This window comes from Prinia subflava, chromosome 8 (genome assembly GCF_021018805.1).
Source record: "Prinia subflava isolate CZ2003 ecotype Zambia chromosome 8, Cam_Psub_1.2, whole genome shotgun sequence".
Classification (NCBI taxonomy): Eukaryota; Metazoa; Chordata; class Aves; order Passeriformes; family Cisticolidae; genus Prinia; species Prinia subflava.
The window spans coordinates 29,659,865-29,679,349 of NC_086254.1; the positions used below are offsets into that span (position 1 = coordinate 29,659,865).

Genomic DNA, 19,485 nt, shown 5'->3' on the forward strand with positions numbered 1-19,485 from the left:
GAATCCTGGGGGATGCCGGGCAGTGGAGGCGATACCAGGATGCCGGCGGGTACCAGGGGTGGGGAGCCTCGGGAGGGTGAGAGACACCAGAGGAATGTGGAGCCCCTGGAGAGCGATGCTGAGCCCCGCGGAGGTGATGCAGAGCACCAGGGAGGACATGTGGGGAGCCGAGGCGAGGAGGATGTGGGGCACTAGGCGGTGGTGCCAGGCGATGTGGGGCAGCGGATGGGACACATTGGGGCACCGGGGGATGTGGAGTCGCTGTGGGGGAGGATGTGGCGCCCCGGGGGATGCGGGCCCTGGGGGAATGCGGAACTCCGAGGGCTGCGCGCCCGATGGGCTTGGGGGTCCTGGAGGGTGCGGTGGCTGTGCGGGCCCCGCGCTCCCCTCCCCCGCCATGGGGCGGTGAAGGAGGAGGAGGAAGAGGAGGAGGAGGGGCTGCCCAGCACGGGCAGGGTTAAAGCGCCATGTAACCGGAGCGCGGGGCTGTCGGGGGCCGGCCGGGGCGCGGGCAGTGGCGAGCGGCGGCGCGGCCCCGCTGGACGGCGCGTCCCGCCGCGGCGCAGGTGAGCGCTGGACCGGGGGGACCGGAGGGTCCGAGCCGGAGCCGTGGCACATCCTCGTGGGCGGCTTTGTTGTCCGCAGCGGTGGCGGGGGACAATGAGGCGGGAGGGGAAGGCGGCACCGGGCACACCGGAGCGCGGCGGCGGGAGCGCCCCGGCCGGTCTGGCGGCCCCGGTAACCGGGGACTCGCGGCTTCGCCGCGGGGGCTCGGCAGAGGGCAGGGGGTGGTGGGCCCGCCGCCACTTGTTGCCGGCACTTGGCTCTGGGGCGTTTTTGGGGGATCGTTGCTCCCACAGCCTCGGGCATGGTCCCTTAAGTCCCTCTGGTCCCGCCCACCCCTCCGGTCCCGTCGCAACTTTCGGAGTTTCCCGCGGAGGCGCCGCGAGCCCCGGGGGCGCGTCCCGGGACTGTCACGGCGGGGCCGGTGCGGGACCCCCCGCGACCCGCGGGGCCGGGCCGGGGCTGAACCGGAGGCTGCGGCGGGAGGGTCCCCTCGCTCCTACGGCCAGGGATGGCTGCGAGGCTGGGGGTGCTTCGGGGGGCCGTGGTGCCCCTGCCCGGCTCGGTCGTCCCGGGCAGCGCCGCCTCCAGGCCGGGGGCACCGTGGGGAGCTGCCGGGTCCCGGGACACGGTGGCGCTGCTGCCCTGGGCCGAACACCTTTGTTTTCGGTTCTCGGTCGGGGATCTGACAGTGCATCTTCCCTCTCTGTTGGCAGGAAAAGAGGTTCCCGGCGGCGCCTCGGGCGCGAAGCCTCCCCGGGGCCGATCCGGAAGGACGGGGCGGCCGGAGCAGGTATGGAGCGGAGCGCTGTGCTGGCATCCGCCTCCTGCCGAGCCCGGGAGAGCCTCCGGGGAGAAGGGATCATCGGAGGAGGAGGAATGAACTCTTCGGAGTGGCCCCAGCGTGGGGCACAAGCCCCGGGAAGCCGGGAGAGGGGAGCGGCGGGGGGACCCCTGGGCGAGGGGTGGTCCTGGGGTAGAGGTGGTCCTGCAGCGACCTCCCTGGGAACGGGAGAAGGCAAGGAGGGGATGGCTGGAGCGTGCTGCCTTGAGCAGTACTAGTAACTCTCCTTTCCTGCGTCAGTTTCCAGTTTCCCAATTTTTATTCATCTGAGGAAGAGTGAGGCCGGGTATCCCAGTCCCACCTCAGGGGGCTGCATAGGGCTTGACGGGAGGCCATGGGAACAGCGAAGTGTCATTGTCATCTTTACGTCCTCTTGTTCAGGGGGAGAATGAAGCGGTGACGACTCCGGAGAGAAGACTCTGAGCGAGACTCACCTGTGCGCCAGAGCCCCCACAGCCCCCAAAGCCTCCAGGCCTGCCCACAGCCCCCAGGTACTGCCCTCCGGCAGCCCCTGCCCCTCGCCGGGGGGCTCGGCCCGGCGGGACCCCTCCGGGATGAACATGGTAAAGAGCCCGGAGCAGCTGGAGCAGCGCTTGGCGGGGATGGTGGCTGTCCGGGAGAAGTCTCCAGCCTGGTCTGCGCTGGGAGAGGAGGGGCCGGTTTGTGTTTTGTTTCTTTTCTTTAACCCGGCTTTGCTGAGAGGCAGCGGGGAGAGCCGCGGTGGGCGCCGAGGGCTGCGGGGGGAGCGGAGCGGGGCAGGAGGAAACCGGGGGAAATGGAGGGAAGTGCCGGAGCGGGGAGCGGAGGGGCCAGGCACAGGAAGCGGGCAGGGGGAGCCTGCCCTTCGCCCCCTGCCCTTCCCAACCAGCACATCTGCGAAATCGGCGCCTTTCTTACGGAACTGCCAACCCAGCAACTCCTTTCTTCCCAGGATTAGAGGGAAATGTTCGTTTTGGGGAGACTTAAAGGCCATTAGTGTGCACGGAGCCCAGAGCGAGCCCGGCCATTAGGGTCCTTTATTTCTTTTTGTTATTCAAACAGGGCTTGGGCTATGGCTCCATCCCAGCCATGGGTAAAGCTTCCCTCCAGCCTTTTGATATGCATGCCCCCGTCTGGAGGCAAAGTCCGAAACCTCCCCACCTCCTGGGGACATGCACCTGATAACAGGGCAGCCTGTTTTCCCAGTAAGGAAAACTGAAACGCGCCTGAGCCAGGCTGGAGGAGCAGCCCCGTGTGCAGGGGCAGGGGTCCAGTCCAGAGCAGGCCTGGCCAGGTGAGCCCTGCCCACCCTGCCCTCTCTGCCAGGTGAGCCCGGCCATCCTGCCCACTCTGCTCTGCCCACTCCAGGGTAGCCGGCAGTCGTGGCCAGGCAGGGACCAGAATTCTCTCTAAGCAGTTAATACTGTGGCATGGTCTTTAACCAGTTTGGCAAATCTTAAAGAAACTGGTATTGCAAAACGAGGGCGGGCTGTGGAGTCAGCGGGTTCATTGTCTTCTCGGTGGGATTTGGCTGCAGGGCACGTCCTGGTCACCAGGCAGTGCTGGGGCTGCTGGTGGTGCTGGGCTCTTAGGGAGCTTTTGGCAATGGAGTTGGAATTCTACATTTGCCTCCTCATGGATTCTCATCTGGACTGCATGACTGTGGAGCACCCGGTGTGTTTGCAGGGCGCTGGGCAATGCAAAAACACCGCAGGGTTGGTCTCCCATGAGCCAGCACATGTGAGGGCAGTGCTCTGTTTCCTATTATTAATGCCCCAAGTGCACATGTTGGTGTGTTTCTGCAAGGGGAGGTGGGGACAAAGAGCCAAGCCTTCCTCCCGAGCAGCAGGAGGGGGTGAGCTCGCAAGGATGAGGCTCCTGCAGGGGACCCTTGGTGGTCAGTGGGCAGCGGGGTGGGCTTGTCTGGCTTCAGCACTTGGTGCAAACAGCAGGAGAAGGGATGGGAATTGCAGTCCTGCTGCATACGATTAGGATTTTGGGAGAGGGACTCTTAACGAGCAGTTTGTGCCATGACGTGCTGTTCCCTTTCTTGTCAGAGGATGGTGATGGGATGTCCTTGAGTGATCCTGAGCAGTGCAGCTGGAGAAAGGCACAGACCAAGCAGGGAGCTGATGTGCCTGCACTCACGACAGGGCCTGAGGCTTGTGCCACAGACCCACAGTGACCTGTGGGTCTCTGCTCTGCCAGCGAGGGATGGGATGGAAAAAAAGGGATGACCCTTTTTTTCTCACTTTATAACTGGAATAAAGGCCCACGTGGGAGCTCCCTAAGCGTGTGGCAAAGCTGAGCTTGGGGCATCAAGTGTTCAGTCCTGGCTGTGTCCCTGGGGACACCTGGCCGCTGTGTCACCTTCACCCTTCACCTCCCAGTGCTAGGCTGACAGGACACCCTTGCCTGGTGTGCTGGACATGAGGCAGTCTGGGGGCTGAGAAAGGAAAAGCCATTTTGAAGTGCAAGTTTGAACTTCCTGGACTCAGGTTCCTGATAAAGGAATGAATATAGAGGTCGTCTAAGGGGCCCAGTGGAGTTTTGTGGGTGCAGATGTTTGGGAAGGCTTGGAGATATCCTTGCCTGCTTCTATCCTCCCTAAATCTTACCTGCCTCATCTCCCCAGTTCCATCTCCTTGTACCCTCTGGTTCAGATCACCCTCATGCTGGCAGAGCATGTCTAACACCTCCCTGTAGGGATTCCCAAGGGGGATTCACTTTTTTTGATCAATTTTGCTGGTTTTGGTGGCGGCATTGCTGCCAGTCCAAGCTGCTGCTGCTCTGCAGCACTGTGGGCTGGGGAGGGGGAGCAGAGCAGGAGGAGCTGACCCTGCCCTGGCTGTGCTGTGCCGTGGTGGATTGCTGCATCCTGGAGCATCTGGGGCCATGTGGGACCATCCGCCCGGGCCGGGGGCAGGCGGCGAGTCTGGGCAGCTCCCAGGAATTGTTTGCCGGGTCTGGGAGCAGATGTGCTGCAGCAGAGGGATTTCTGCCACACAGCTGGGGGGGTTATGCAGTGTCTGGTGCCATTCCTCTCCTCCTCCCTTTGCCGAGGGGGGAGGCAGTGTGTGCTCGGGGCCTCTGCCTGTGGAGGTGGCCGCTGGACACCTGTTTTCCTTTAAGTGTTACCAGGTTTTTGACTCGGCCCTCTGCATCCAAAACATTGAACTCCAAATGGTCTTTGTTTGTCAGAGGTGCTGACAGATGATTTCAAAGCAGAAATCTCAATTGTTAGGGCAATGGTTGGAGGCGATGCAGAACAAGAGTGGTGTAGAAGAGGCAGTGGGCTGGAGCTGGGGTCTCCCTGGGGCTGAAGGGGGTGTTGCTTTGGCTTCCTAACAGGGCTGTAGGTGGGCAAAGCCCTGAGAGCGCCTCAGCTCTTGAGTTGCGTGCTGCTGAAATGACTGTGCTGCTGAAGAGGCAAGTTGCAGCACAGACCCACAGCCCGGCAGTGAGGCAGCACAGTTCATGGCACCTGGGTGCCTCTGGGAGAGCTGGGAGCTCCCACTTCAGGAAACAGGAGCCAGGGAGGGCACCCAAGGGAGAGGCAGCAAGCAAGGCTCAGCTCTGCAGGGGGACACCAGGGCAGGGAGTGCTGGGGTGCTGTGGCACAGCCCCCTGCTCTGCCCCTTCACCCTGGGCGGGGGAGCTGAGGCCAAGAGCAGGGCAGGAGGAGTTTTCTCTCCCCGGGAGAGTTAAATGCAGGCTCCAGGACTTTGCCCCCCATGGCGGGCTGGCTGCCTGTCCTGCTGCTGCAGGAACAGCCCACCCACCTCTGGGGAGGCCACTGCCCCAGGGGTGGCTGTGTCCCCAGGGGTGGGCTGTGTCCCCAGGGGTGGGCTGTCCCCAGGGGTGGGCTGTGTCCCCAGGGGTGGGCTGTCCCCAGGGGTGGGCTGTCCCCTGGTTTCTACAGGGTGGCCAGCAGGTGCAACTCCCCTCCAGACAGGTCTGTCAGGGTGAGCTGGGGCTCGGCAGCTCCGAGCCAGCATACGGATGTTGGGGGAAAATCTGGTGTTCCCTAAGGATAAGTGGGTTGCATCTGGGAGCTCTTTTAGATGGAGCTGGTTGATCTTTGGGGCCACCACATTTGTGTGCAGGTTATGTGCAAATGCCCTTTATTTCCCAGGACCTTTAGATACATCTCCAGTCAGACCCCTCTGCTCAGGGCATGAAGTTAAAGCTGGCTCAAGGACCTCACTCTGTCTGCTTTGCCCTCCCTGGGGCTTCCTTGCACAACTGAAAATCCTTTCCATTCTGGCTTCTACAGGAGACCATGAAAAAGGACAAGAGCCATGGGCAGGATGAGGCGGACTGTAGGGCAAAGCTGATCCTCATCAACGGGGACAATGATCCTGGCATTGTACTGGAGGCAAATGGGAAGCCCAGCACTCCAGGTGAGGTCACCACGCTGAGCCCAGAGTGCTCCAGGATGTGCAAGGATGCACAGGGTGGGGGATCTCACAGTCTCTGTCCCAGGGCCTTGCTGGGGGATGAAGTGTTGTGTCTGTGGCCACAGTCCCTCCATGACCTCACTGGAATTCTGTGATCCAGGCCGTGGTATGGTTGGTGAAATGGGTGCCACACTGGGGTGCTGACTCTGCCCCTCGATAATTTACCCTCCATGGAGTGAGGAAAGCAGGGGAGCCCCTCCAGCCTGCGGGGTGCCATTGACCTGGGGGGCTACATTGCTGCTCCAGGGATTGTCCAGTCAGGGTTCCCAAATCCCATCTCTTGAGTTCACAAGGTCCTGCCTTAAATGACCTGGTGACAAGCCCTGAAGAGCTGGCGTGTGGCCTCCTTGTGCCTCTTGAGCTTTCAGGAGCGAAGGAGTAGATAAGAATGTCCCCATGCTTGCTGCGAATCCCTCCCAGTTTTAGGGACAGGTGGGTGATCGGGGGCTGTGGTGCCACCATGGGGAGCCCTGGGGACACCACTTGTCTTTGCTCTCATCCAAGATTAGGTTTTGGTGTCTCCAAATCGTGACGTGCTGTGGGAGCAGTGGGAGGCTGGGGCATGCAGGGACATTTCAACAGGCCAGGTAGGGCCTGAGGTTGCTGTGTCTCTCTCAGAATCCAGGGGCCTGGGGCTGCTGCCCCTGAAAAAGGAGAAGGACAGCAATGGAGACCTCTCCAAGGAAGACCTGGCCTGGCCGCTTGATCTGGCCTCAGTGCAGAGGGTAAGTGAACACCTAGGGTGCTTTTTGGGGGCTGTCTGTGATGGAGAATTGGTGTCAGGATCCTCATCTCTTTCTCTGTGGGCTTCTCTTGTGCTCAGTGCCAGAGGAACAGTCCAGTGATGGATGCAATACTCACCAGTGTAATATTTTAATTTTTAAATTCCTGTTTTTCATGATACCACAGCAGTAGGAGGGGGTGGTGTGGGATGCAGCAAGGCCCATTACATGTTACAGCAACCTAATAATTATTATTATGCTGATATTTTCTTTAAAGTCTTGGCTGTATTGATGGATAGAAGCATCTCATGCCTCCCACTGTTGGGGTGAGCTGCCTTTAGCTGCTGTGGGGCTGGACCCCAATTTCACCCACCATCTTTTGTTGACTAGGTTGACAAACCTCCAGGGTCTGGAAGCATTTTTGCCTTCTGGCTTTATTGTTTTGAGTTAGAATTAAAACTAAGGTTGGTGATCTGCCTGAGATTAGGCAGCTTCCAATAGAAAGAGCCATAAATCCAGTGGGTGAAAATTCAACTTTCTCACTATGTTTAGTTCAGGGGCTCTTCACTGCAAAAATCTCATTTCATTTTGAACCTCTGTTATGCTGGGTGCAGGAAACAAGTCCAAGCTGGACTGTGACTGTGACCACCAGGGAAAGGCTGCCCTGGGTGCTGCTGCAGGGCTGACTGTGGGAAAGAGCACCCACGGGAATGTGAGAGCATCCAGGGTGTGTAAGTGGGTCCATGCCTGGGACAGGTGCTATGCTGTGGTCTGTGGTTCTCCTGGCATCCCAGTCCTCCCAGCTGTGGCTGCTGCTCTCTCTGTCATGCTGAGTGCAGTGGGCTGCAGCAGGGAGGCTCCTGAGCCTTGCAGAAATGCTGTGGAGCAGAAAGTTCCCCAAAAGGGGCTCAGCACAAGGTGCCTCCAGCATCCATCTGCTTCCTCTCACCTTTCCCAAGGCACTGCCCGTGGTGCTCAGCCCCATGAGGCACAGTCTGTCCCTGTCCCCCTGTGAGGAGGGCACCCACGCTGGGGCACCCCTCTGTTCTGGTAGCAGGTACAGCCCTGGGGCAGTGCTGGGTGGGAGAGCAGCCTCAGGCAGAAGCCCACCCTCAGACAGAAGCCCACCCTCAGACAGAAGCCCACCCTCAGGCAGGAGCCCACCCTCAGGCAGAAGCCCACCCTCTGCCTCATGTTCCAGGCAGGGCGGACCCGGCACGAGATGCGGATCAAGGAACCAGCACGCAGTGTGGAGACTCTCAGGGACCTGCCAACTCCTGTGCGGGTGAGGGTCTGGCTGGGCCAGGGCTTCCCTGGGGCTTCCCTGGGGCTCCAGAGACCTGCACTGCTGCTGTGCCCCAGTCAAGTGTCTTCAGAGACGATGTAGCCTCCCCATGCCTCAGTTTCCCCTTTGAAGGGGGTGTGTTTATGTGCTATTTCTTGCCCCTGGTATGAACAGGGTGTGTTGAGCACCCTGGGGTGTATTTGGGAAAGGAGAATGGGAGGGGGCAGTGGTGCACCATTTGCTGTGGGTCTGGCAGGTAAAAGCAGAGCAGTTCTCCTGCAGACAGCCCGTTAAGGGCACTCCTCTCTATTCATGGCTGCAGTGATGCTCTCACTCCCCGATCCCGACTGCAGGGCTGGGGCATGGCACAGGGCTGGGTGTGATGTGGGGAATGGGGGGGATGTGGGGCAGGTCTCTGTTCCCCTGTCCCTCTCCCTGCTGCACTCGTGCCCCTCTGCCTCTGCCGTGCAGAGCTCCAGGCGCCGCTCAGCCGTGTCCACACCTGTGACCATCGACCTGACGGAGGAGGACTCCCAGGACTCGTCCCGGAGCAGCAGCACACTGTCTGGGAGCAGCTCCCAGGAGGGGCAGAACGGCTCTGCTGAGCTGGGGGCAGAGGACTCGGAGAGCAGAGACATGGCCATGGCGCTGGAATACCAGGTACGGAGGGGCTGAGCTCTGCTCCTGTGCCCAGGATGGTGTGGGGAAGGATGAACCTCTGTGACTTGTCCCAAAACAAACTGGAAACCTCAGTGCTGTTTCTCCTGCCCACCCTTCCCTGCATGCCTGGGGTGTGATGGTGCTGGGCTGTCTCCATCTATCAGACTTGGGTGCTTTGGGGACCAGCCCCACCGAGTTGCCACTGGTGCCACTCATGGGCCCCCCGAGACACACATGCCTATGCTGTGTGCCATGCCCTGCTGAGACAGGCAGTTGCATGTGCAGAAAACATTTCTGTCAGGGATGCTGGAAAGAACTGAAGCTGCTGGGGCTGCAGAGCAGGATTCGGTGCCTGCAGGCCACAGGGCAGGGCCCCAGACTTGCAGGAATTGGGCAATTGCATCTTGCTGCATAATTAAGTACCTAATTGCAGAACAAAGCTGGGAAGGAGGGCTCTGCAGGCAGAGAGGTGACTGCTCCTGTGAGGTGCCTTGCTGTGCACAGCATGGCCTGTGACAGGTTACACCAAAATTCTTGGCTCTTCTTTTTCTTCTCCTTTTTTGCTCTGCCACATTTCCTGCTCTCCCCAGTAGGAGCAAGAGGAGGGTGGGTGGGTGTCCTCTCCCTGGGGTGCAGCCACTCAACACAGGCTGAGCTGTGAGCCCAGTGAAGGGGCTGCCCTGTGCTGAGGGCAGCCAGGGAACAACCTTGGTGCGAGGCTTCCCCATGACTGCAGAGACCCTGGAGGGGCAGGCAGGAGTGGACACGCACGGGGCCGGTGCCAGGTGGGCTGTGCAGGATGGAGCATGCACCACACCGGGAGCCAGGCACGGGCTCAGCACGGGACTGGCACACAGAGGACTCCCCACCAAGCTTCAGCGTGGATCAAGGCTGGGATCCAGGGCTGCTGGGCAGAATGGCTTGGCCCTGTGCTTGAGGGAGGGGCTGCACTTTTTGTAGAGAGGTTCCACACATGTGACACACATGGCAACATACCAGGGCTGTCCCCTGTGCTCCAGAGCTCTCCTATGCAACTGCCCAGACAAAATGGGGAGTTTGTACTTTTGGCTGATCTGTTGTGTTGTGCTTTCAGGATGGGAAGGAGTTTGGAATTGGGGAGCTCGTCTGGGGGAAGATCAAAGGTTTTTCCTGGTGGCCTGCGATCGTTGTCTCCCACAGAGCCACGGCCAAGCGCCAGGCAGTGTCGGGCATGCGGTGGGTGCAGTGGTTTGGAGACGGGAAGTTCTCCGAGGTAAGCCTGCTGCCCAGCCCAGAACACCCTTCCCTGCACATTTCTGCCCCACTCCTGAGGCTGGCTGTGCTCCTGCAGCCTCCCAGGCCTCCCCTTCCAGTGTTAAGCATAGCCAGGTCCTGGCAGATTTTCATGGCTCTGGTGTTTGTAACTAATGACTGGTAGGTTGGTGATAGCATCCAGACATGGGGACATCTGCCTGGCCACTTCACAGGGTTTTGTCCATGCTCCAGAGCTTCCCCTCTAACTCCTTGCCTGGAGAGGGATGTCCCCTCAGAGTCCCATCACCCTCACAGAATCAGAGTATGCTGGGTTGGCAGAGACCCACATGGATCTTCGAGTCATACTCCTTCCCTGCACAGGGCAGCCCTAAAATCCCACCATATGCCCGAGAATGTCATCCAAACACTCCTTGAGCTCTGTCAGGCTCGTGCCATGACCACTTCCCTGGGGAGCCTGTTCTAGTGCCCAAGCACGAACCTTTTCCTGGCATCCAACCCCTCCCCTGCTGCAGGCAGGCAGGAGGAAGTGCTGTGCTGGTGTCACGCCAGCAGTGCCAGCAGAGGGTGCAGCCCACTCATCCTTGTCACGCTGCTGCTCTTGGCAAAGCTGGCCACAGTGCTGGATCTGGGGACTACTCAGGGCTGGGGGGATGTGGCCAAGCAGGGAATTCCCATCTCACAGGTGAAATCTTGGTTCCCTCTCCCAGGTTTCTGCAGACAAACTGGTGGGATTGATGGCCTTTAGGCAGCATTTCAATTCCTCCACGTTCAACAAGCTGGTGTCCTACCGCCGTGCCATTTACCACGCCCTGGAGGTAACCACCAGGGGTGGGTGGGTTGGTGAGGAGGTGCCTGCTGACCCAGCTGGGCTGGGGGGCCAGTGGGATGGGATGCAATAAAACCTCTCCTTTCACTGCTGACATTATTTCCAAGTGCAGCTGTGGGGCCAGACTCTGCTTATCCTGAGGGTTTAGGGGTAGCTACTGCTGCTCCAGGGTCTCACTGCTCCAGAATGCCAGGCCAGGTTCCCTGTAAGGGCTTGGACCTGGCAGCATCATGGCAGCAGGGCAGTGCCAAGCTGGCCAGAGGCGTCCCAAGTCAGTGCCAGATGCCCTCAGAAGTCAGGGCTGGTGCTGAGCACCGTGAATCCAGCCCCTATCCAAGGGATGCGTCACATGTCAGCATATGCGGCTGCAGACCCACAGGCACCTCTTCTGCCTTTTCCTTCTCCCACTTGCCAGGGAGCAGAATCTGGGGAAGAGCTGTGGCTGGGCTTTCCCTGCTTCTGACTCCACTGGGGCTGGTGGAGGACAGATGGGTTCATTGCAGGGATGGAGGCAGCAGAGTGTGGCCAAGGGCACACCCAGAGCGGGAATCCATCAGCTGCCACTGTCCTGGGGTCACCAAGCCACACGTGTGTGTGTGTTGTGTGGGGAGGGGTCTGGGGCTGAGGCCATGGCAGGCTGTGGCTGCTCCCCTGACAGAGACCACCCTGTCACCCTGTTCCCTGCTGCCCATCCTCATCAGGTTGCCCGGAGCCGCTCGGGGAAGACGTTTACAACTGGCCCCAGGGAGTCGCTGGAGGAGCAGCTGAAGCCCATGATCGAGTGGGCAATCACTGGATTCAAACCCCTGGGGCTCAAGGGACTGCGGCCACCCAAAGGCTCAGGTGAGGTGGTGGCATTGGCTGGCTGGGGGCTGGTGGGGGCAGTGGCCACTGGGGGCTGGCCCTGGCTGAGCCTGCTCACCCTGTGCTGTGGCCATGCCAGTCCAGTCCCAAGGTGATTCTGGGGCTTCTCAGTGGGACCCCTCTGTGGCATTGCAAAAAGCTGGAGCAAAGCACTCTCCAAGCCCCATGAGGTTGGACCTGGCAGAGCCTTGTGCCATGTGTGGGGTCACAGATGGCCAGGAGGGGTTCTGCTGTGGGTGAGATGAGAGGTGGCATTGCTTGGAAGGAGGCTTGTCCTTAAGGAGGTTCCTTTTCCTTGCAGAGAATCGTGTGCTGAAAAATGGGACAGAGGAGGTGGTGTCCCTTGAGCAGTGTCCCCCCACCAAGAGGCTGAAGACCTACCCCTGCAACAACAGCAAGGAGCAGCGTGTGGAAGAAGACCAGACCCGAGGTAACGAACACAGAGAGCTGGGGAGTGCCTTGGCCTGGGCCGTGCACCCTGAGAGCACTGGGAAACCGTTCTGGAAAAGGGCTTGGCTCTTCCCAGGGACCATGAGCCTGGTTTCTGAAGGCAAAAGCTTTTTGTGGTCTAGTGGTGCTGACTTGTGCCTTACAAGACACCAGGAAATCCAACTGTAAGACATGGGCTGGGCCTCACTAGTGGCTCAGTTAGGAGATGTGACCATACCTCCATCACATCTCCATGCAGTAATATCTCCATCATAGAAAGGATGTGGGTTTTGCACCAAAATCGCTCAGCAAAGCTGGAGTAGGTCTAATGCAAGAATAAGGCACCTGTAAGCAGAGTGCATTTAGAGTTTGTCACATAAGGAATAATATATCTTTTTTTTTCTATTTTCTTCTTTTCAATTTTATAAAGAGCAAATGGTTTCCGAAGTTACGAAAGACAGCGGGAAGCTGGAAGGTAAACGCTGGCCCTGTCTCTCCTTGGAAGAGGTGTGATGTGCTGGGGGTGCTCAGCTGGGCTCGTGGGCCCCTTTTCAACTACACCATGTAGGAGGGGGAAGGTGCTGTGGGTGCTGAGGGTACTGTGTGGATGCTCCATGGGGAGCCACAGCCACGTCTGGGTGCAGTTCCAAGGGCCTGTTTGGATGCAGTTCTGAGGGCAGGCTGTATCCAGACACTGCTGCAAGGGGAGGCTCAAGCCTCTGCAGCCTGTGGTGGGGTGTAAGAGGTCCCTGCCCTGGCTGAGTGCAGCTCTCTCTGTCCCACAGACAGCTGTTTGTCCTGCGGGAGGAGGAACCCGGCCATCTTCCACCCACTGTTCAAGGGGGGCCTGTGCCAGACCTGCAGGGTAAGTGCTGCTGTGCTGGGGCTGAGGGGGAGCCTGGGCTCAGAGGATGGGGCTGGGGTCCAGCCAGTGCTGCTGGAACAGGGGCTGGCTGTGCCAGGTCCTGGACATTCTGTGTCCTCATGGGGCTGTCTCTCAGCGTGATCTCAACACCTGAAACATCAAAGGTGTGAGCACCTCTGAGCTCTCATCGTGTACTGGGAATGGTGCAAACCTCTGTTCTCCACCCTCTGAGCACAGCTGCTGATCCTCTGTCCTTCTCTGCTCCTGGATGTCCTTTTGCTAGGATAGATTCCTGGAGTACTTCTACATGTATGATGAAGATGGGTACCAGTCCTACTGTACCGTCTGCTGTGCAGGCAAGGAGCTGCTGCTCTGCAGCAACACCAGCTGCTGCAGGTGAGCCCCGTGTCCGCTCCTGGGGCTGAGGGCTTGGCATCATTCCCAGGGAGCTGCTGGAAGCAGGGTCCTCCATGATCCTGGGCAGGGGCTGTGCTTCTCCCCAGTTGGCTGCTATGCAGCATATCCCAACACAGCCTACCTGCCCTACTGAGCCAGGTATCACCTGAATAAGCCCTGTGGAGGTTGGCAGGAGACTTACCCATGCCCTGGTCACCAGCTTTTGTTATCAGCCCTAAAAACCAGGGTGTACTGCCTGGGAAAATATCCTATAAAATGGTAGGGGCTCCTGTGCATGGCAGGGGAGACTCCAGGAGAAGCTGGGGTGACCCAAAAGGGTTGCTGGGGTGATAAGCACTAGCTGTTGTGCTTTGGGCAGGTGCTTCTGTGTGGAGTGTCTGGATGTGCTGGTGGGGCGAGGGACGTCGAACAGAGTGAAAGAGCAGGAGCCCTGGAACTGCTACATGTGCCAGCCCCAGCAGAACCACGGCGTGCTGCAGCGCCGGCAGGACTGGAACACCCGCCTGCAGGACTTCTTCACCAGTGACAAGGGACAGGAATATGTAAGGGCTGTGGGCAGGGAGCCCGGTGTGCTGGGACGTGGGGAAGAGGGTCACTGAGGGCACAGAGAGCAACCTGGACTTCTTCCTCTTCCCTCTGCCTTGGTCTTGTTCATCCACCCTTTCCAAGGGTGCCAGGCTCTTGGTCCCACAGATGCTTTCCTGAAGTTCTGCATTCAGAGCCTTTTGGGACAATGCAGCACTGCCAGGGCTGGGGCTTCATGGCTGTCTCCATTGCAGGCTGCACCCAAAATCTACCCAACAGTTCCTCCAGCAAAGAGGAGACCAATTCGAGTGCTCTCGTTGTTCGATGGGGTGGCAACAGGTGAGGCAGCTGCTGGGCAGCTCTTGGCGCTGGCCATTGGGGATGGATCATTCCACGGGCTCAAACCTGTCTCTAAAAGCATGGTGGGGAGGAGGGGGTGAAAGCAGGGAGATCCCATCAGAAGAGGGATGAGGGCAGGGTCTTCTTTCCTGCTGGACAGGGCTCTGGAGGAGGGGAGGGATGGAGGGGGAGGGCATGTGTGGGCACCTCACAGGTGTTCATGAGTGTGATCTGGGGTGGCTGGTTCCCTGAGAAGCCAGAGCTGTGGGGACACCAGTAACCTGTGAAGTGCCTGAGGGCAACTGGTTTGGCTCAGTTCTCTCAGCTCTGGCACTCTGCTTTCTGGGAGCAAATGTGCCTACAGGAATAAGTCAAATAAAAGTTTACTCACCCTGAAGTGCTCTTTGACTACACCCACCCAGGAAATCCAGGAGCGGCCACATCGAGCGGTGCTGATGAAGGAGACTTGGAGGCTAAGGAGAGCAGTGCCACCTCAGACCTCTGTCCGTTGGCAGGGTACACGGTGCTGAAGGACTTGGGCATCCAAGTGGAGAAGTACATTGCCTCAGAGATCTGCGAGAACCCCATTGCTGCCAGCACCGTGCGGCCCGAGGGCAACATCACCTACGTGCACGATGTCAGGAACATAACCAAGAGAAACGTGAGCTCTGCTTCTGTGGGAGCCTGAGGGACTTGGCACCATGGGGGGCATGGCTCTCACCCCACCAGCTCTGGGACCAGCTTGTGCCCTGCCCCACTGGGGAGGAGAGACCCGTTTCTGTGGCATCTCCTAATGGTCTGGATTGTCTGTTCTCTGTAGATTGAGGAGTGGGGTCCCTTTGACCTGGTGATCGGTGGAAGCCCCTGTGATGATGTCTCCCTTGTCAATCCAACCAGGAAGGCGCTGTTTGGTAAGGCTGCTTTGCTTTGCCTCTGCTGGGCTGCATAACCTGGGATGTTCCTGGGGTGTGGAGCCACCTTACAGCCTGGAGAAGTGGTTTCAGCCCCAGACTGTATTGGTGGTGGGCTGTCTCCATACCAGTCTTGGTGGGGAGGGCAGCCAGGCCCCTCAGCCCCACACCGTGTGCCCCAGCTGGTCTTTCTCCTCACAGAAGGAACTGGCAGGCTGTTCTTCGAGTTCTACCACCTGCTCAACTACGCTCGTCCCAAGGCAGGCGAGGAGCGGCCCTTCTTCTGGATGTTTGAGAATGTGGTGGCCATGAGGATCAACGACAAGAGGGACATCTCCCGGTTTCTGGAGGTAGGGATTGCTGACAGCTGTGGGAAAGGCGTTGGAGCAGGTGACATTTGCTGGGCTGTGCAGGGTGTTCTGGGTGTGAGGGTCTGGCTATGGTTTCCTGTGGCCCAGATGCTGGAAAACCCCCTGCACATGCCGAGGAATCAAGTTTAGTCTTGGCTCTGAATCCTCCCCCTCTGGCTTTCATCAGGTGAAACCCAAGCACTAGCCCTCTGGGGGATGGGTTTTGCCAGCCTTGCAGAAAGCATCTGTTCCCAGCAATGCATGTTATTTCTAGGGAAAGGGAGGGTCAGGGCCTGGGAAGGAGTTTTAACTCTGTGGTAGCCAGGATGGGTTGTGGGGCAGCAGGGACCACTGGTGTAAAATCACCACTGAAGGCTGACAGTCCTGATCCTGATCCATGGAACCAGCACTGAGCACCCTGTGGTGGTCAACAGCTGCTGGCCATGGCCATGACCTGAGAGCTCGTGGCCACCAGGTTCTCTGGTTGAAACAGGGTTTGTGGGAGATACATCATTTTGAGGATTTGCTGAAGACTTAAGTTCCTGCAGTGCAGTGGGAAGGGCTGTCCATGAAGGAGAGAATCAAGCCAACACTTCCCCTAACTTTTATTTCCCCTCTTTTTGGCCCCCAGTGTAACCCAGTTATGATTGATGCAATCAAGATATCAGCTGCCCACCGAGCTCGTTACTTCTGGGGCAACCTCCCTGGGATGGACAGGTAACCAGTCAGTCTGCTGTCCTCTTGGATCTCTCATGGTAGTTTTGGTTTGTTATGTAGTGCCATTCGTGTGGTTTTGGTTTGGTGGGTTTTTTTGTCTTTTTTGTCTCCCTGGCTCTAAGCCCAGCTCCTGGGAGTGAGGAGCACAGCTCCTGCACGAGGCAGCTTCCCTGCAGTGATGTGCACATGATAATTAATGCACTTACTAATAAGCAGTGATGAGACTGGGGGGGAGAGGTGTAGCAGCATCCCCTGCCCTGGTCCTGAAGGTTTTAAAGGGAGGAGTGATAGGGCTTGCTCAGGATGCTGTTGGTGGGTCTGGCTGTGGGTGCACACATCGTGGGCTGCCTTTGGGGTACGGCCCAGGCTGATGTGGGGGTGCTGTATGGCAGCCCTGTGCCCTGGTCAGTGCCAAGGTTGTGCATTTATGGAGCAGGGAACTTGAGTTGCCTCTGTAGCTGTGGTGGGTGGTGTGGGGAAGCTCACACTGGAGCCAGCAGCTGCTGTGGCAAAGCACTGAGTGCACCCAGCTCCACACTTCACATCCCATAGCACCCTGAATTCATGGCAAAACACAACAGAAGTAGATAAATCCAATTACAGGCAGTCCTGCACACCAAGTAACCTGAAGGTTTTGCACCGTCGATGCTTCTGGCCAGTAAACACAAGACTGGGGTTAAATAGTTTTGTTTGCTTATATTTAAATTGCCAGTATTTGTTGGAGTTAACACTGAGCTGAAGGCATTTGAAAGTAAAATAACAATTCCAAGCCTTTGTCATGTGAAATGGCTCTTGGACTTTCATCTGATTGTAAGGGAAGTGCTCAGCCCATGACTCAGAGCTACCCAGAGCTACTCAGTCCTACCCCCATGGAGTAGCCCTGAGGCAATGCTTGCAGAGGTGCTGCTGAGCAGAGGCAGGTGGGAATGCCCAGGCACAGGAGCCTTGCCAGGAAATGGTGGAGGGCACTGGGGATGGTGGGAAGCCACAGCCTGGCCCCATCCAGAATGCTGACACTGCTTGGGGCTCCAGTCTGGAGAGCTGAATCCCCTCCCCACAGGAGACTCCCAATGCTCATTGTCTTTGGGTGGCCTGGGAGTGGTGCTGCCCAGGCAAAGAGATTCCTGCTCTGCCTCACCTACCCCGTCCTGCCTCTGCAGGATCTTTGGCTTCCCCCTCCCCTACACGGATGTCTCCAACATCAGCCGCGGGACTCGCCAGAAGCTGCTGAAGGGGTCGTGGAACGTCCCTGTCATCCGGCACCTCTTCTCCCCGCTCAAGGATTACTTTGCCTGCGAATAGCAAGCGGAGCGTCCCTCGTCTCTCTGGTAAAGACGCACAGCACCGCTGCTGTGGCGGGAGAGGGACGGGCACGGCCCCCGGGCTGCCACGGCCCCGTCCCTCCCCGGCCACGCGCCGCGGGACGGCAGCCTGGCCCCGCCGGGAGAGCCGAGGAATGTCTGTAACCAAAGAACCTGGCAGGGTAACTTCTGTAAAGGGACTGACAGTGATACGTAGGAAATGATGGACGAAGCTTTAATTACCCAGCACACGAAGCTCTGTGCATCGCTGATGAGACTGGAGTCTCATCCTGCATTAACTATTCCGGTTTAGCCCGGAGCCGGGAAGTCACCACTTGCTGAGCAGCCAGTGTGTGGGCAGCTGCCGGGGAGCTGCAGGCAAACCTCAACTACAGTGAATTGGTGCTTTTCCTAAACAAACAAAACCTCTTGAAGTAACTGCCAAAAACCCCCAAACCGTAGCAGCAGCCCTGCTTAGGTTACACACTGAACACAGGATCATACAGAAACCAAATAGTTTTTGTTTTTATTTTTTTTATAAAATTTAATTTTGTTGTTTTAATGTCTATTGCTGCTTTAAGGCATTACATAAGAATGTGGAGATTCCTAGACCTGAATGTAGCTGAAACTGAACTGTGAGGTGATAGAATTACTTTTCTAGCTAGAACTAAAGAAATATTGTTTTATATGTTTGGTTGTAGTTTACAAATATTCACTACTTCCTTTTTAAAGCATCTAAACCCTTTCCTTGCATTTTAAAATCCTGCTGAATGGTTTGAAAGCTTACACAGTAACTGGAGCAGGGAGGATTTGGGCTCCAGGGTCTGTAAAGGAAATGTTCTTGGAGCTTCCATTTCCCAAATGAATGTGGTATGTCAGCAGGAAGGACAATGGTCAATGGCACCCTCAAATCTCTAATGCACCCCTAATGTCGTGTAGGATGCTATGAACCCAATCAGTGATGGCAGAGCATTCCTTCCAAATCCCCAAAAAATCCCGGGAAAATCCCACCCAACTCTCCTGGAGTGCAGGGACCAGGAGTGCATCACTGCTCTTGCCTGTGCCCATCTCATGCAGTGCACAGGGAATGGGACAGTGAGGCAGGAAAGCACTGCCACTGTTGGGGGGTCTTGGGGGTCTGCAGGCAGGGGCTGTATCTCTCCCCCCTCTGCATCCCTGTGCACAGTGCTGGGATTGTTTGCCCAGCCCCAGCCTGGCAGTGCCCTGAGGGCTCCTGGGGCTGTACCCCCAAACTGGGAGCTCCTGCAGCCACCACTGCACTCACTTTTGTTGGCTTTCCTCTACTCCCTAGCTTTGCCAGAGTGATGATCATGCTGTCCTTGAAGTCCCTGGGCATGCTGAGCCTGTGGCCACCAGGAAGGTGCAGGTGCCTGTGTCCTTTCCCCCCAGGTTTTCCGTAGCCACTGGGCTACTGTTCCAGCAGGCATCTCTGGGGATTCTGAATTCCAAATGCACATTTCAATGCACTGAAACTACTCCCCCCTTGGTCGCTCTGTCCTCCCCTACCTCTGCTGTTCACCTGTCACCTGGCTGTGGAAGAGCCCTCGGACACCTTCTCCAAATTATTCAGGTTCAAACCCTGGGCCAACCCTCCACCCAACCAATGCCAGGCTGCCTTGCTCTCGTGCAAGGTGCTGTACAGCATCACTGGGAAGAGCTCGTCTCCCAGCTCCTTCTACCTCTCTGGCACCCCTGTCCTTGTGGTGGAGGACAGCAGCCTCCCATTTTCCACCCTCGTGTCCAGTTTTCCATCCCAGCTCTGAGGACCATCTTCTCTTGGTCTCCAATCCAAGGCTGTGCTTGGGAATGGACAGCAAGAGAAGCCCAGGTAGTTTAAAGGCTTTTTTTTCCTGTTTTAACCTCGAGGTCACTCGTTAGAGAGAACTCCATGGGGGTTCATTCTCGGTGATTTGTTCAAACCACACGCCTTAGTTGAGAAAACCCTGAGGAAAGCCAGGCAGGCTGGTCCATGTCACTGCTGGCACCCCCAATGCTTGACAAATGCTTGGGGACATGTAGCACCCTCTTGTCACCAGCCCCTGGACTGGGACAATGGCAGGGTGGGTTCTGTGCATGCTGGAGGTGTTTAGGAAGCCTTGGCATTGCCAGCACTGCACCAGCTGCTTTTGGACTCCTCGCCAATCTGTGATCC

The 19,485-nt window shown here is 57.9% G+C and overlaps 1 protein-coding gene across 1 annotated transcript; it reads left to right on the plus strand.

Annotated features, from left to right (window-relative positions):
* The first annotated feature begins 452 nt into the window (after positions 1-452).
* On the plus strand, positions 453-17,330 carry DNMT3B (DNA methyltransferase 3 beta). The gene is made up of 21 exons (XM_063404478.1): positions 453-566; positions 1,281-1,357; positions 1,790-2,067; positions 5,664-5,790; positions 6,466-6,572; positions 7,771-7,854; positions 8,326-8,514; positions 9,608-9,766; positions 10,476-10,583; positions 11,296-11,437; positions 11,760-11,888; positions 12,318-12,362; positions 12,673-12,752; positions 13,036-13,148; positions 13,528-13,711; positions 13,949-14,033; positions 14,456-14,694; positions 14,854-14,944; positions 15,146-15,294; positions 15,926-16,011; positions 17,172-17,330. The coding sequence occupies exons 3-21, from the start codon at positions 1,963-1,965 to the stop codon at positions 17,311-17,313; spliced, it is 2,364 nt and encodes a 787-aa protein (XP_063260548.1). The 5' UTR covers positions 453-566; positions 1,281-1,357; positions 1,790-1,962; the 3' UTR covers positions 17,314-17,330.
* The last annotated feature ends 2,155 nt before the right edge of the window (positions 17,331-19,485 follow it).